The sequence below is a fragment of the Mycteria americana genome (assembly GCF_035582795.1).
Source record: "Mycteria americana isolate JAX WOST 10 ecotype Jacksonville Zoo and Gardens chromosome W unlocalized genomic scaffold, USCA_MyAme_1.0 Scaffold_33, whole genome shotgun sequence".
Classification (NCBI taxonomy): Eukaryota; Metazoa; Chordata; class Aves; order Ciconiiformes; family Ciconiidae; genus Mycteria; species Mycteria americana.
Window position 1 is genome coordinate 1,060,321 of NW_027445439.1, and position 18,434 is coordinate 1,078,754.

The window sequence follows — 18,434 nt, forward strand, 5'->3', positions numbered from 1 at the left end:
GTTAACTGCTATATAATACTGTGTGTCATCACTTGTATGATTACTATACACCATATCAATGGTATTTCAATAAGGATCACCCAGATTAGTGAAGAATGAACTTCGATGACAGCAAGCAAAGTGCAGTGGTGATGGAACCAGAACTGGCTTCAGCATGCAACAACCCAACACCACACGCCATGTCTTCTGCCATGAAGGACTATTATGACAGATGGAGCCCAAAGTCATGGACTAAATGAACTTAATAAACATTTTAGAAGGATGGCCCATAGACCAAGGGAATGATAACTGTGTGTACATATATAGATATACATACCAAGAGACAGGAAAAGTGGTGGTGATTAATTGTATTAGAAAAGGTAGAACCTGGGCATGACATAAATGGTATAGAATAAGGGGTGGATACTGTCCTGGTTTCAGCTGGGATAGAGTTAATTTTCTTTCTAGTAGCCGGTATAGCGCTGTGATTTGGATTTTAGTGTAAGAATAATATTGATAACACGCTGATGTTTTGGCTGTCGCTAAGCGGTGTTTACATTGGTCAAGGATTCTTCCCCCCCTTCAGCTCCCCATGCTCTGCCAGGTGCCCAAGAAATGGGAGGGGGCACAGCCAGGATAGTTGATCCAAACTGACCAAAGGGCTATTCCATACCATATGATGTCATGCCCAGTATATAAACTGGGGGGAGTTGGCCAGGGGGTAGCGATCATTGCTCGGGGACTGGCTGGGCGTCGGTCGGCGGGTGGTGAGCGGTTGTAATTTTTTTTTTTATATATATTTTCCTTTTTTTTCCCCTCCCTTGGGTTTTGTTCCTCTCTCTCTCTCTCTCATTGTTTTTTTCCCTCTCATTATAATTAATTATTATTATTACTATTATTTTGTTCCAATTATTAAACTGTTATTATCTCAACCCACGAGTTTTCTTACTTTTGCTCTTTCGATTCTCTCCCCCATCCCACGGGGAGGGGGGGGGAAGTGAGCGAGCGGCTGCGAGGTGCTTGGCTGCCGGCTGGGGCTAAACCACGACACTAAACAACCCCAGTTCCCTCAGCCGCTCCTCATAAGACTTCTGCTCTAGACCCTTCACCAGCTTCGTTGCCCTTCTCTGGACATGCTCCAGCACCTCAATGTCTCTCTTGTGGTGAGGGGCCCAAAATGGAACACAGTATTCGAGGTGCGGCCTCACCAGTGCCGAGTACAGGGGCACAATCACTTCCCTAGTCCTGCTGGCCACACTATTTCTGATACAAGCCAGGATGCCATTGGTTTTCTTGGCCACCTGGGCACACTGCTGGCTCATATTCAGGCGGCTGTCAACAAACACCCCCAGGTCCTTTTCTGCCAGGCAGCTTTCCAGCCACTCTTCCCCAAGCCTGTAGCGTTGCATGGGGTTGTTATGACCTAAGTGCAGGACCTTGCACTTGGCCTTGTTGAACCTCATACAATTGGCCTCGGCCCATCGATCCAGCCTGTCCAGGTCCCTCTGTAGTGTCTTCCTCCCCTCAAGCAGATCAACACTCCCACACAACTTGGTGTCGTCTGCAAACTTACTGAGGGTGCACTCGATCCCTTCGTCCAGATCATTGATAAAGATATTAAACAGAACTGGCCCCAACACAGAGCCCTGGGGAACACCAATTGTGACCGGCCGCCAACTGGAGTAAACTCCATTCACCACCACTGTTTGGGCCCGGCCATCCAGCCAGTTCTTTACCCAGCGAAGAGTACACCTGTCCAAGCCACGCGCAGCCAGTTTCTCCAGGAGAATGCTGTGGGAAACCGTGTCAATGGCTTTACTGAAGTCTAGATAGACAACATCCACAGCCTTTCCCTCATCCACTGGGTGGGTCACCTTGTTGTAGAAGGAGATCAGGTTGGTTAAGCAGGACCTGCCTTTCCTAAACCCATGCTGGCTGGGCTTGATCCCTTGTTTATCCTCTACATGCCATGTGATGGCACTCAGGATGATCTGCTCCATCAGCTTCCCTGGCACCGAGGTCAGGCTGACAGGCCTGTAGTTCCCCGGATATGTGAAGTTATAGGTTAAAACTCATTACCTTCCATTTATAACCAATGAAAATAGTATCTTAGAATCTTTGTGCCTTCAGAAACTGTATGTAAGTTCATAAGCACACTATGCCCAAGTGCCTATTCTCTGTTATGGTGTAAATGCTAGGAAGAAAATGGCTCTTAGAATTATTAATTGAATTGGAATGGGATTTTTAAATTCTTTGAAAATAATTTAACAAATACAAATAGTTTTGAAAACTCAATTTCTTACTTTCTTATGTTCTTATGTTGCAGAAATTTGTCTCTGGATAAAGACATGCTTAATTTTGAACTGTTGTTAATAGCATGTCAGAATGTGTGAGAAAGGGTGATAGCTTGGTCAGTATTTTTTTACGTAATAGAAAAAAAGGTGATCAGTATGCCTTTAGTGTAAATAAATAGCTTTAATTTTGGTTTTTAATAGAAATACACAATTTAGATACAGAAATAGAAACTATTGTTGTTTATCATGCTTTTCATGGAAAACTAAACTCTAAAAATGTACTGTTATAGTAACATTTTTCTTTGATATTTTTTCCAAGTTCTTTGATGTAATATCAACCACTGAGAAACCATTGGCAGAGCAAGACTGGTATCATGGTGCAATTCCAAGAATAGAAGCCCAGGAGCTGTTAAAACAGCAAGGAGACTTCTTGGTGCGAGAGAGCCATGGGAAACCTGGTGAATATGTCCTTTCTGTGTTTTCAGATGGACAACGGAGACACTTTATCATACAATATGCTGATGTACGTCTCTGATATAGTACTAAATATTTAATGTTAGGAAGTTAATTATTTCAGCTAAACAATTTAGGATCTACATAATTTACTATGACACATAGCTTTAGCCTTTATATGAAAATATGAAAGCTGTTGGAAATATTTCCATCAGTGCTCAAATTGGAGGAAAAGGAATTTTGGGAAATATTTTTGGGAATAAAAGAAAAATATGAAGTGTGAGGCTATTCTACATCTTTTATCCTATGTTGAAAAAAACAAGATATTTCTGTAAATGTTTTGGAATCCAGAACTTATTACTACTAATTTATGCATGTACATTTATTTATTTTTAAACCTATTTTCACAGTTGGTGCTTATTAGGCACTTTTAATTCAGATTGTAAAGATTCCATTGAATCTTCCTGAAAAATGGAAACATTCACTTAGGAGAAAATATTCTGTGCTGTTTTGTATATAGTTGGGAATTGAATTCCATGCTGCTTTGGGGATACATGTGTTCTTTTTAGCCTTGTGGATGTTGTTTTGTTCAGCAGAACACAAATGCTTGTGAACATTACATAGCATGTATGCTTCTGAGTAAAGACCAAAATTGATCCCCTTGTTTCTCTAACTTAGGAAAAACTGGTCATTTTAAACTATATTAATATTTATTCACTTTTACCCAATGTATTACTTTTTATTTTTAATGCATTTCTTGTTTTTATTTATATATGTATTTTTCTTTTTACCTTTCAGAATTTCAAACTCATTCAAAATAAGATAGTGCTCATAACATTACTAGAAATGCTTCTAGCTCTTTACTCTGTGAATATAGGTACAATATACCAGCAAATCAATCTCAGTTTTGATTCAGCAATATTGACAAAACATACTTCAGTCTGATGCAATAAAATCTCCCAAACTTCAGTCAAACTATACAGACAAATGCACAAATTCGGTAGCATGACTATGTTTACACTATGTTTCCAGGTCTAAATCCCTAGCTGATGCAGTATACCTGGGGAAGTCAGTATTGTGTTGCTGGTTTATTGTTTTTTTAATGAGGGGTAGTGGTATTGTTCAAACTTCATAGAAGTTGGAAGATTTTTATAGGGTCAGTATGGAGACTGGTCTGTCTGGGGTTTTTGTTAATTTTCACCCATAGCTTTCCTTTTAGGATTTAACAATTGGCAAAAAGTCAGTGTTTACTTTATTTCATTTTTATGATCTTAAAGTATTTTGGTGTATCAGAATGCTGAATGAGAAAATAAGAGCAATAAAGCTACCTATACCTAGATACACACAGTCTTATAAGATCCTTGGAGCTCTGATCCTTACTCAGCAGAATTAAATGCACGTTATGTGCTTAGTGTGGCTGAAATCATTTTGTGTAAATCATTGTATGTGTCATACTCCAGTGGGGCTTCAAAAAATGTAGACGAGGACAGGGCTTTGAAGTCAGTTATAATAGAGATATATTTTTTTTATAAGTATTACTTTGAGGCTACCCTTATCTGTAATCTGATGCTTTTTAATATCCAATTTTCCAAGAAAAATTTACAGAACTGTAAATAAATTCCCATAATTTCACTACTTTCTCTTAGGTATTATATTAGAAATGTAAGATTGATACTGTTTAATATTGCACAATCCAAACATTATCAGGTCACTAGATCTCTCTGCTTGTACATTTAGTAATAGCACCTTATGTTCATCCGCTCTTGGGATTAATTTGTGGGAGATTTTCTTGACAATCATGGAAGCTAAAACCTTTTTTTCTTAAAGAAATGCAAGACTCCTTATGCACTCTTATGGGTCTAATCGTCTGCATTTATTGTGAAAAAAAAAGCTTTCTTTTTTTTTTTTTTAAAGCTTATTAACCCTAAAAAGCGTTTAATAAGTGGTGGGATTGTTATGGCCATATGACAAGAGTGACTGGATTCACGAACATCTTGGTAGGGAAGTTTGCTGAGAGTAAAGTGTAAGAATTTTTTTTCACATTGGTATAAATAGTGTTGAATCAGCTCTCTGTGACTGGTCAAATCACACTCTTGCATCACTGACAGGTTTGGTCTCCATTGGCCTTAAATTTTTTTCTGAATCAAAGACTGCAGAGCAGAAGTACAACATATACCTGTTTTAACAGTGGCCCTTTAATTGCATAAGTATTCTTTCTAGCTTTGCAAATATTTTTAAGCGCTAATCCCAATAAAAGTATTTGCATGATAAATCAGTTCATCCTTCAGTTTTAAGCATCAAAATTCATTGCTGTAACTAAGGGCTACTCTGTTTTTCACTGTTCCTCTTTGAGGCTATGCTATTTTCAAACTGTTGTTTGTTAGTGATTTTAGTCAGGATCCCATGTAAATACACAGAATAAAAGAACGTTGTCTGCCCTGAAGGTAAGTAAGCTTAAATGGCAGTAGATGAGTGCAAGGCTGGGTCTGGTATGAGGAAATGTTATGCAGTACTGGTTATTGTGCTAGGCAGACTCTCAGGACATCAGTACCCTAACCATGCTAAGGTTTTTTGGATCATCAGAACAGAAATTTGAAGGAGGTTATTTGAAAGGAATGGAGACTAGTGTTACTGGGCAAGCAAAGCTGAGTCAGTATTAATTAGTGAATGATGTTAGGGGAATAAACCACAAGTATTTTAGACTGTGAAAGCATGTTTACAATAGAGAACCAGTAATAAGATAAAAATAAGTGACATGACCAAGCTCTCTTTACTAATAGTGATAAAACATTACAGGAAATGGATGTTTTTATTCCTTAAGGAGAGACACTTTTATAATGCATTGCATTCTGCAAAGAATTTAACTGTAGGTGTTAGAAAGAAAAAATCTGCATGGCAGTGGTAGAGGTTTTCATTGCCCAGTTTTTTAAATGAACCTGAATCACCATCTATGCTTTTTTTTTATTGTGGTCTTTGTTTATTGTTGCCAATTCTGCTGGCTGGCTTACAGCAGTTCCTCTCTTGTGGGAAGAGTCCTCTAACTGTAGATATTGAGACCTTACATAGACACGGTAGTTTATTCTGCTTCCCAATCACTTAGCCGTAATGTAAAATTTAAGACGATGAAATAAATACTAATTTACCATTCCCCCCCCCCCCCCCAAGTGTAAGGGCAGGGATAAGCAATGAAGATATTAATTTTTTTCCTTAGTACCTGAAAGTACCTTATAGCATTTTTTGCTAAGAAAATTTTACATGCTTCTAAGAAAATATTAAGAGATCCCACAGTTTTGTTGCCATTATGTTGAATTATGTATCTAAAATAATATAAACTGGCAAAAAGGGTAGAAGGGGAAAAGAAAGGAATTTTTTCTTGCTCAACTTCTCTATAAATTACACGCATGGCCTGCCTTTGTAGACTCTGTACTCCTGTAGAGTATTCTGGTATACACTTCTTATTAAAGGCCAATCAAGAGGGTCTGCACTCTGTGCTAGGGATTTGTTAGTTTTATCAAATGTTCTAAGTGCAGTAAGATCTGGGTGAGATAGTGTTACTTATCTCGTTTATTAGATTGTCAGATGTTTATTTTTTAGGGTTTTTTTTAATTTATTATTTTTAGTCTTCAGTACTCTGGAAGTTAGTATTGTTTCTTCCAGTTTATAATCTTTTTATTTCATTCTGTCACAGCTTAAGTATCCCAAATTGTCCCACCTCTTAAATTAGAAGAGCTTCCTTTTTTAAAAAAATTAAGAATTTAAATAAATAGTTATTTTATTATGTTGCCTTAAATGAGTGATGAAGTAATTTTGCATTTATTAATTTATTATCTTCCTGATCATCATTTCATTTACTTCAGTAGAAGCATTATTAAATCGATTAGGATAGAGATTTAATTCTGTAAAAGCAAACTTTTCTTTATTTTGTTACTAGTGATGAAAGCTTGGTAATGTTCTTTTGCAGTTTCTTCTTTGAAATTTTGCTTGTACAGGAACAATTATTTCCTTTTACCTTCATACAGAATCAGTATCGTTTTGAAGGAACTGGGTTTCCAACTATTCCTCAGCTCATAGACCATCATTACACAACAAAGCAAATTATTACAAAGAAATCAGGTGTTGTTCTGCTGAATCCTGTTGTTAAGGTAATGCATGCATTCCAAGAATTCTATTAAACTGAAAGTATTTTGGGGTTTGTATTATCATTTAACATATGTTCCTTGCGATGACAAGTGGTAATATTAAGTAGGTTGTAGAATATTTGTATATGCTATTAAGTCAATAATTTGAGTACTGGAACTATCTCAGTTGCTGGCTTCTAGACAGAAGACACTGCAGTTTTCTTTAGTGTTTATTTCAGCATGCAAATTCTCTGAAGATTTTTCATTCTTGCTCACTGTTCTGTGAATCTCCATTCTTTTTCTGAATGTTTTCAGCCTTCTCTACTCTGCCCAGTGCATTCCTCCAAAATAACACTCCATCCTGATTTATATAATAAATAATTGCCATTCTGAAAGAATGGCATTCAGAGTCTCCCAAAACATCCTTGGACTTTTTTCTTTTTCTGAAAACTGAAACTATTAGTTCATTGTCCATAACATTGTAATGAAGAAGTTGTCTGAATAAAAATGGTTTTCTTTAAGTGGTAAAATTCTCAAATCAGTTTCATCCCTATTTTATATCTCAAATATAAGGTACTGATATAGACATGGAAACAGGTACTGTCCCACCAGCATCATTGCAAATTTCAAATAAAACTTTTTAACCTGTAAGCCATTTCAGAATGTCTTTCAGAATAAAAACAAAAAGGGATATTAAAATATATCACCATTTAGAAAGCTTAACAGTCTCCTTGCATTCTTCCAGTAGTTTTGTGGTTAGTATTTACTCGGTTGATATTTCATTCATAAACCAACTCTTTTCAACTTAATCTTTCCATTTTAACTATGAGTTAGCCATTTCTTCTTAATGGAAAAAAAAATTGACTGGTTTCAAGCACACTTAAGGCACCTTCTACATTCTACAAAATTTTAGAAAGTATAACAAACTATAATTCAGAGTTATTTTCCTTCTCCAAAATCCTAGTTCTTTTCCTCTAATAATCCTAAGAAATTAAAGCATATTTCTGTTCTTCTCAAAATTAATGTTTTTAAAGCTTACCTGTGCTTGCTTTAATAATAATATTAAAAAAAAAAAGCAAGAGCTAGCTTTTAAAGTGAAAGCCTTTTTTTCTTCATAGATTTTAACATCTATATACCTATTCTCTATATTGCATGTATGTTCAACATGTTTTTATGGACACTTGCTAGCTTTGGTAAATGTATATGGACAATTCTGATCAGATCAAAAATGAAAGTTATTTCTTCTAGGTAACTCTTAAAACTTGAATGACCTTTGCTTTTTGTCTGCTTTGACTATAAAGATATTGAAAATTTATTACATCTTACATGAGTTGTTGTGGTGGGTTGACCTTGGATGCCAGGTGCCCACCAAGCCTCTCTATCACTCCCCTCCTCAGCGGGGGGGGGGGAGAAAATAAGATGGAAAAAAAACTTGTGGGTCAAGATAAAGGCAGTTTAATAAAGCAAAAGCAAAGGCTGTGCATGCATGGAAGCAAAGGAAAACAACAGATTTATTCTCTACTTCCCATCAGCAGGCAATGTCCAGCCACTTCCTGGGAAGTAGGGCTTCAATAGCCATAGCGGTTCCTCCAGACGACAAACGTCGTAATAACGAATGCCCCCCCCCCTCCTCCTTTCTCTTAGCTTTTATTGCTGAGCAGACATCATTTGGTATGGAATATCCCTTTGGTCAGTTTGGGTCAGCTGTCCTGGCTATGTCCCCTCCCAAGCTCTTGCCCACCCCCAGCCTACTGGTGAGGGGGGAATGTTGGAGAGACAGCCCTGATGCTGTGGGAGCACTGCTCAGCAGTAGCCAAAACACTGGTGTGTTATCAACACCTTTCTAGCTACCAATACAAAGCACAGCACTATGAGGGCTGCTATGGGGAAAATTAACTCCATCTCAGCCAGACCCAATACAGTTGTACACTATGGTCTATTTGTGAAATGCACTTATTCTGCTTATTTCCTAGAGAATTTCAACATTTATTGAAGTTGGTATGTAGGGGAGGGGGTTATTTCTTAATTGATCAAATGATGAAATTGATGAAAAATGAAATCTTTTTATGTCTGTTTGCAAATTCCTTTTGTAATACCATAATTATTTTTAAAATTTAATGCTTTGTCTGTTTCCTGGCTTTTTTTCTGGCTTTGTATAATATACATATTACTGCAGAGTTTAAGCAGTTTTCAATGTGTAAAAGCAATTTTCAATGTATAAAAGCCTGTGAGAACAGCCTTATTTTAACAAATGTAAAATGATAATGTAGTATGTTACTACATGCTAAATGATAACAGAATTTATTCTTAGTTATTCTCTGTTTGTTAAACAGGCCTGGGAAATATAATGTCTTCGTTCCCTGTTGTTTACTTGGAATGCAAGAAACTTTCATATTCTTAACATTTTGTTTCATTTTGGTAACTTTTTTTTATAAAGTTAGGGTTTATTTGTACATAGTTTTATGTAACTATGTATAGTCAAAGAATTTTTCTAGTACATACACTGTTGGTAAAATATGGTCCCAGATCAGTTTCTTGTTCATTTCTGTATTACTTTACTTGAGCTCATGTCCTTTGAGGTGTAAATGCACATATGAATAGTTTAAAATCCCTTGGTGATAACCAATCCTTATATGACATAGAAACTGTACAGACATGTATGATTTTGTGTGGCGGGTCTTTTCACATCTTGAATCCATACCACTACAAATGCATCCATCATATCATAACCTCCTTACAAAATGGATTGAGCGCCATTTCTAAACCAGATTTTTTTTTTCTCTTCTACTGTCACTGGGTACAAAATCAGTTTTATGTTTTTCTGTTTTCAGAGGGAAAAAGAAATAGTCCCACTCCCCTTCTGGACTTGTTGATTTGAGTTAGTTTCAGTATTAATTTAAACTAGAGCAAATTTTAGTACTGAGAATGATGCTAGTCTTCTGTCTTATAACCAGGTGGTAATTGCTTGCAGTTGTAGTGATGAAGTACTTTCATTACTGAAGTTTTCCCAAGTGCTGCAAACAATCATCATCCATCCATAAAATCCCATCACACAGGTTCTATATTTGGTGATATGAATTCCTTTGTGGTGATGTGCTTCAGTGTTAAGAGTCAAGAGTAATTCCTTTAGGGTTCATGAATTTTTCAACTTTCATCAGGTTACATGAAGTAACAGAAAGGATGTCTATGATAATATTGATGGTTAGTGCTAAAAATAATACTGGGTGCTAGGAAACTTTTTGGGTTTAGTATATGTGTATTACATAAATTGTATGTTTGCTTTTAAAAAACTAAGTATGATCTTGAGTGTCTAATAGCTACTTATACCATGTGTAAACTAAAAACAATGTATAATGCACTTTAAATGCTTCATGACCAGCAGTTTGAACCAAATAAGAAATTGAAAACTGTGTTAGCTAAATATTTTTAATTGGTTTAGAGCAGTTGTTTTAAAATTGTTTTAACTGTCTTAGATCTTTGCAACAACTTTTTTCTGACTTATGTTTTTATGATGGTTTTTTGTTCTCCCATCTGATCAAAATGAGTTGGAAAAATATACTTCAGAATTAAGAAAAAAGTGTGTTGTGAGCTTTCCTTTTTAATATTCAGCCTTAATGCATTTTGCAAGTTAAAAGTTATTGTATCTGATCATAAGAGAAATTATTTATTAGTAACTGGGGTTCTTCTCAGTGTGCTATCCATATTTGTGTTCCATCGTATCTGCACAAGTTCATCAAATGGCTGAACTGTTTTTGCTTTTTTGTCCTAGCCTTCTGTATATAGTGTGTGTGCATCTGACCCTTCCCATGTTCTTTGCTCAGGGTGTAGTGGGCTCGTATGCTTTCTGTTCTTTAATGTTCTTTCCCAACCTTTGTCTACTAGAGTCTCCAACAGAGGAGAAAGGAAGCTGGAAGTAATGTATGTATAAGGATGGGAGAGTCCCAAAAAATCTACCAGTAAATGTGGTTATTTGTATAGTCCTTATTTGTATACCCATTGCACTGTGAATAATTTCAAAGTGAGCAGTTCAGTCAGAAATAGCTCTTGGATTCCTGAATAAATAGCCACTATTGATCAAACAAAACAAGTTCTTTCATAAGTATCTACAGTAGCATAGCATTTGTTACAGATGTGTGTGGATCTCCAGGAGCTATCTTGCAGTTGCCAAAACTACAATTCCTCTTTAAGGATTTCTTCCACTCTAATACAGTTAACTTTCTTGGCAGCTCATCACTCAGATATATTATTCTACAAGATCAATCCACAAAATAATTAAACTTCTTTGGTGAAGTCCAATGTCTTCTGACACTTCAGCTCTGGAGGAGCAAAGGATAAGCTCAGAAGAAGCTGCAAACTTACAAGGACAGGGCTATTTTCTTGCATCAAATATATGTATCAAATGTATGTAGTAGTGCTTGAATTCTCAAGAAGCTGAATCTGAGAGAAGTATTTAAATGTTGATTAAGAAGTAATTCAGTGACCACATGTGGTGGGTTGACCTTGGCTGGCTACCAGGTGCCCAGCAAGCCGCTCTCTCACTCCCCCTCCTCAGCAGGACAGGGAGGGGAGAAAATAAGATTAAAAATTTGTAGGTCAAGATAAAGACAGTTTAATGAAAGCAAGCAAAGGCAGCGCATGGAAGCAAAGCAAAGCAAAAAGAGGATTCATTCTCTACTTCCCATCAGCAGGCAATGTCCAGCCACTTCCTGGGAAGTAGGGCCTCAGTACGTGCAGTGATTGTTTCAGAAAACAAATGCCTTAATAATGAATGCCCCCCCCTCCTCCTCTTTTCTCTTAACTTTTATTGCTGAGCAGACATCATATGGTATGGAATATCCCTTTGGTCAGTTTGGGTCAGCTGTCCTGGCTATGTCCCCTCCCAAGCTCTTGCCCACCCCCAGCCTACTGGTGAGAGGGGAATGTTGGAGAGACAGCCTTGATGCTGTGGGAGCACTGCTCAGCAGTAGCCAAAACACTGGCGTGTTATCAACATGGTTCTAGCCACAAATGCAAAGCACAGCACTATCAGTACTGCTATGAGGAGAGTTAACACCATCCCAGCCAGACCTAATACAATCTCCACCCCTTATTCCATACCATTTGCATCATGCTCAGGTCCCACATAATTTAATACATTTATATATCTTCTGACCATCCCCTTGTATCTCTCTCTCATTCCTGAAATCCCCTCTTACCAACACTTACAGCTTATACTACATACTTTATACCCAACATATGGATTTATACATTCTCATTAACTACTATCCCCATCCCTTAACATATAGATAGATATTGTTTTCCCATTCCATGGGCTTCTGCCAGTCCCCTGCAAAATATCCATAAGAACAGGCTATGACTTGGGCCCCATCTGTCAAGGTGGGTGCTCAGGACAGGAGAAGCAGCATGTTCGATTGTTGGGCACTAACACCAGCTTGGTTTGGGTCATTGCTGAACTCGCCCAATTCCTTGCAAAGATCATTCTCTGTCAGTTCAGGTAGTTCCTGCTGCATTACTTCCTACAACATACAACTTAAATCATGGATTATTTTCCCCCAAAGTTAAATCTCCTTGAGATACACACCAGATCTCCCCATCTTTATGCATTACCCACAAAGTGCACCCGAATCCTTGAGCGAAGACAGTCCCACGAATAGACTTGCCTTTTCCCAAGGGAGGAGCAACCCACACCACCTTCCCCAGCCACTTCCCTATGTGCACGACAGGGACCTTATCTCCTCACACAGTATGTAGGGGCTTTGTTTGGGCAGTACCAGGATGGTCAGCAAATCCTCTGGTGTTTACTAGCCAAGTGGCTTCTGCTAAATTTATATCTCAGTGCTTCCATGCCCCATTGCCCGGTGCTCTCAGCATAGTCTTTAACAGTCCATTATATCTCTCAGTCTTTCCGGAGGGTTGTGGGTGATAGGAGATGTGATACACCCAATCCATGCCATGTTTCATGGCCCAGGAGTCTATGAGGTTATTTTGGAAACGAGTCCCGTTGTCCGACTCCATTCTTTCTGGGGTGTCGTGTTGCCATAGAACTTGCCTTTCACAGCCCAGGATGGTATTTTGGACAGTGGAATGGTTAACAGGGTATGTTTCCAGCCACCTGGTAGTCGCTTCCACCATGGTGAGTATGTAGTGCTTCCCTTGGGTTCAGGCCTCGCCATATTGAAACACCAGCCACCGCCCTTTGTTGCAGGAAGACTTTACTTGCATGGGTCACTAGATTGCAGTGCATGTTTCACATTCCTGGGTGACCTGTGTGATGGCCTCCATGGTCAGGTCTACCTCTTGATCACGAGCCCATCTGTATGTTGCATCTCTCCCTAGATGTCCAGATGTTTCGTGGGCCCATCGAGCTACAAATAGCTCACCCTTACACTCCCAGTCTGGGGCTACCTTAGCCACTTCAGTTCTGGCATCCTGGTGTACCTGCTCGTTGTTTCGATGTTCTTCGGTGGCATGGCTCTTGGGCATGTGAGCATCTACATGACCTACCTTTAGAACGATAGTTTCTACCTGGGCAGTGATGTCTTGCCACAATGCAGCAGCCCAGATGGGTTTACCTCTGCGCTGCCAATTGGTCTTCTTCCATTGCTGTAGCCACCCCCACAGGGCGTTTACCACCATCCAGGAGTCAGTATAGAGTACTGACCACTTTTCTCATTCAGCAATCTCTAGGGTCAGTTGGATGGCTTTCACTTCTGCAAACTGACTCTATTCGCCTTCTCCTTCGACAGCTGCAATGACTTGTCATGTGGGACTCCACACAGCAGCTTTCCACTTCTGATGGTTTCCTACAACACAACAGGATCTATCGGTAAACAGAGCATAGTGCCTTTCATCTTCTTTTAAGTCATTATATGGTGTTGTCTCTTGGGCATGAGTCACCTCTTCAGGTGATGCTCTGAAATCTCTGCCTTCTGGCCAGTCCATGATCTCTTCCAGGATTCCTTGGCAATTCGAGCATGAGCCTATTGCATGATGAAGGCTACCCACTTACTCCATGTAGCGTCAATTACGTAATGTGTAGGGGGACACCTCCATTGAACATCCAGTGTAGCACAGGCAATTGCGCTGCCAAGAGGAGCTGTGCTTCTGTACCAAGAACTTCTGAAGCAGCTGGAACCCCTTCATATGCTTCTAGTATCTCTTTTTCAGTCAGGGTGTATGTAGTTGGCTTCTGATCCTAAATAACCCCAGCTCCAAAACCCTAGAGTCGACCTCAGGTTTCTGCTGGTGTTTTCTGCCAGAGGCTCCAGGTGAGGCCATGCTCCCCAGCTGCAGTGTAGAGCACATTTTACACAGCTGATCTTGTATGGACAGGCCCAAGAGCTACTGCATGAGCTATCTCCTGTTTGATCTGCTCAAAGGCTTGCTGTTGCTCAGGGCCCCACTCAAAATAGTTCTTCTTTCAGGTCACTCGATAGAGAGGGCTCACAAGCTGACTATAACCTGGAATATGCATTCTCCAGAATCCCACAATGCCTAGGAACGCTTGTGTTTCTTTTTTGTTAGGTGGTGATGATGTAGTTGTTATCTTATTGGTAACATTCATAGGGATGTGACGACATCCATCCTGAATTTTTTTGCCCAAGAACTGAATCTCCTGTGCAGGTCCTTTGACCTTGCTCTTTTTTATGGCAAAACCAGCTTTCAGAAGAATCTGGATTACTCTTTTTCCTTTCTCACACACTTCTTCCATTTTGTTGCCCCACGCGATGATGTCATCAATGTATTGTAAATGGTCAAGGGCATCAACCTGTTCCAGTGCAGTTTGGATTAGTCCATGGCAAATGGTAGGGCTGTGTTTCCACCCCTGGGGCAATCGATTCCAGGTGTATTGGACACCCCTCCACATGAAAGCAAACTGTGGCCTGCACTCTGCTGCCAAAGGAATTGAGAAAAATGCATTGGCAATATCAGTTGTATCATACCACTTGGATGCTTTTGACTCCAGTTCGTATTGGAGATCCAGCATGTCTGGTATGGCAGCACTCAGCAGTGGTGTGACTTTGTTCATGCCACAATAGTCTACTGTTAACCTCCACTCTCCATCAGACTTTTGCACTGGCCATGTGGGACTGTTAAAGGGTGAGCGAGTCTTGCTGATCACTCCTTGGCTCTCCAATTGATGATTCAGCTCATTGATGGGAACCAGGGAGTCTTGGTTGGTGTGATATTGACTGTCATTGTGTGATATTGACTGTCATGGTAGCAATCAGCACCTGCTGTTCTTCAACCCGCAGCAGCCCCACAACAGAGGGGTCTTCCAAGAGACCAGACAGGGTAGACAGTTGTTTAATCATGTTCTCTGTCTCCACAGCAGCTACACCAAAAGCCCATTGGTACCCTTTTGGGACCTTGAAGTACCTTAGCCTGAGGTAGTCTATGCCAAGAATACACGGGGCCTCCGGGCCGGTCACAATTGGATGCTTTTGCCACTCATTCCCTATTAGGCTCACCTCAGCCTCCAACACAGACAACTGTTAGGATAACCCTGTCACTCCAGAAATCCAAATGGGTTCCACACCCTTATATCCTGATGATATTAGGGTACACTGTGCACCAGTGTACACTAGAGCCTTATATTTCTGTGGATCCGATGTGCCAGGCAATCGAATACACAGTCCAGTAAACCTGGTTGCCCCTTTGCTCCTCCTGGCAGAAGGCAGGGACCCTCTATTTCCAGATGGAGTATTCACTGTCTGACCCTTGCACTGCCAGACCAGAGGTCCCTTCACCATAATCAAGCGAGGTGATCTCAGTCCTTTTCCTGTATCTGGGGGATCGCTGATTGCCTTCTTTGGTCTTAACATCAACTGAACCGACAGCCTTCTTGGACGACCACTTCTTAGCAGCCGTCTTCCCCATCAGTTCGCGTACATGGGTTTCCAGCTTAAAGGTGAGCTCACCATCCAACTTCCTCATGTCCTCTCCCTGGTCACACAGGAAGAACCAGACAGTGCCATGCGGCATGCGCCTAGGCCTTTCCCTCTGACCAGTGCGGGAGGGGACTGACTCCATGGGGAACCCCTGACAGCCGAGGCGCTGGCCCGTGGGTACAAGGAGGGAGAGAGATTTTCTTCAAAATTTCAGAGCCAGGAAGATGCTCTCCCCACAGTTTGTGTATCTGGGCAATACGTTCTTGCCAAGCTGTTAGAATATGACGCTGGGGCATTTTGGACCACCTTCCTCCACATGGTCCATGTACACTGGACATCATCCAGATCTTTGGAGACCTGTTTGTCGTCCAGGTCACCATAGTTGACTTCCAGCACTGCTAATTCTCTGAGGTACTGGATACCTTCTTCAGTGGTAGTCCGCTTTCCTTGGTAATTCGCAAGATCTTCCTTGAACGGATATCTTGCTTTCATGCTTGACAGGATCCACCTCCAGAGGCTGCAGATTGTTGCCTTTTTTCTGATTTCTTTGTCAGTTCCCCAGCCCCCGGAGCAATCCGCTCACCTCGCTGGCGGCTGTAATCTTCCTGCATGTCTTGAAGCTCTCTCAAGGTCAGGGACCAAGTAGTTTCCACCTGTTGGGTGATTTCTCTCACTTCTTACTCGTGTTTCTTTGCCAAAGGACCAGCTTCCTGATCAGACCCTTCCTCCTCCTCCTCCTCCTCCTCCTCCTCCTCCTCCTCCTCCTCCTCCTCCCCCCTTACTAATTGATGATATGGACCCATCGACCTCTGCATCAATTATTTCTTTTTCACTACTGAGGCAATTACTGTAGTTGGGGTTTGGATCTCTGTCTCAATCATGGCATCCTCAGAGGTAGTTTGGGTCCCTGTCTTAACCATGCTCCTCTGATAATACTGAACCATGGCTCAATTGGCCATGCTAACCAGTGCTAGAAGCTGCTGGGTTTCATTGGGGTAGGCAAGGCACCCTTCAATCAGGTGGTGCATCAATTGACCAGGATTACTTGCCTGTTCAGGTGTAAAATCCCAGGTTAGGGGAGGTGATAACTGCCCTAGGCACCTGCCCAAATCCACCTAAAGGTAAAGTAAGGTACGACAAAGACTGGATTGCCATAGACCATATGGGAAAATTTTGTCAAGCTAAATTCAGTCATATAGGAGGAAAAAATATGTTTGCCTAATACAGCATTCAGAAGAATGCGTGAGTGCATGGTAATAGAAGCTACTAATATTTAGCAGAGCCAATTGATGTGTCTGTACCACTTCCCTTTGGTGTGTCCTTTATGAACCGGCTTTTTTTCTGCTGTTAGAGATTTCCCAATCCTTTTGTTATCCTGAATAATAAGTTAATGGTATGTGAGAAGCTAGCAATATCTTGTTAAAGAACAATGTGGAAGGGTGTATCTGATGTAAGAAATTAATGCAACAAGCTTCATTTAAACTATTGGCATTTCTATAATGTTGTACGACTTCAGGTTCAAAGCCATCGTCTGTCTGGCTTGGAATGCAGGCAGTTTACTGACACGCACAATGAAAAAAGCATGAGTTAAGGCTGCAGTTTCACATTACCGCTGATTCAAACGAACAGCTTGCTGCTGCCAAAAAGGCAGGGTGGGGTGTGGGGTGGTGTCCTTGCTCCCTTTTCCTTTCTATATGGCTTTACCTTTCTCCTGTTCTTTTCCAATCACATATTAAGCTAATTCAACTGTTTTGACAGGTTAATTTTTTTCCATTTTAGTGATCTTAACATATTATCTGAAGATTATAAAAGCCAGTGCAAGATGAGCACATGTGCCTAGGATAGGATGGAGGATCTTAAATTTTTGATTTCAACAAATTATTAATTTGGCGTAAGTTGTAATATGAAACTGCAGCTCTTTGGTAGGTATTGCCCACTAACCACTACAATTTAGAGGTGATTTTGGAAGGATTGTTGGTTATATAAGGGAACAGTTTTGCAGGGAGTATAGCTTATCATGTGGATGTTGCTAAAAGAAGTAGTTAAACGTTTTCTCTCCTGGGCAAAAGAAACCATCTAACTGGAAACAGCCAGATGTTTTGAAGTTAAGTCAAGATGGGACCAAATATGTTGCTAACAAGTAGCTTATGTAGTTCAAGGAGACTTTTATGACTCAGACTGATGAACATTATACTGTCTGTCTACCTATATCTACATTAAAGATTTTTTTAAACTCCCATTTTTCTGTCACTGTTTTTCCTTTGTATCTTTCAGTATCTTTTGCATGATTCATTTATAGAGTAATGGTGTTTAACAACTGGAGAAATTCTTATAATCTATTCATAATCAGAAACAAGCACATCTACAAAATTATGAAGTTTATGATCAGAGAGAAAAAAGACATGACTATTTCTAACTTTTCTTTATGTTATACTAATATGCATCCATTCTGTTGTGTGCTTATTAATGAATGTATTGTTGGCAGCTGTGCAAAAATATTGAATGACGACAAATTCAACTCAGTGCAATTTGAACAGAATTAGTGAGACAATGTGCTTTCAGTAAAAACAGATTGTCTTGCCCTTGTTACCTTCCACCTTGCAGTACTGTTCATATTATAGTTTATTAATTAAAGATAATAATTTGCACCAGTGACACTTTGTTTCAAAACAGTATTTAAATGGATATTTAACATATTG

At 39.8% G+C, this 18,434-nt stretch overlaps 1 protein-coding gene across 10 annotated transcripts in view; it reads left to right on the plus strand.

The window, feature by feature from the left end:
- Positions 1 to 18,434, plus strand: part of LOC142403077 (tyrosine-protein kinase Fer-like) — a 216,656-nt gene that overhangs the window by 125,152 nt on the left and 73,070 nt on the right. For 8 of the 10 annotated variants that reach the window (XM_075489217.1, XM_075489218.1, XM_075489216.1 and 5 more), the window contains 2 exons: positions 2,593 to 2,796; positions 6,746 to 6,868. The exons of 1 other annotated variant lie outside the window; for it this stretch is intronic. In XM_075489217.1, coding sequence (XP_075345332.1) covers positions 2,593 to 2,796; positions 6,746 to 6,868 — 327 coding nt within the window. The remainder of the gene's footprint in view (positions 1 to 2,592; positions 2,797 to 6,745; positions 6,869 to 18,434) is intronic. One more of the 10 variants, XM_075489219.1, reaches the window with a different exon arrangement.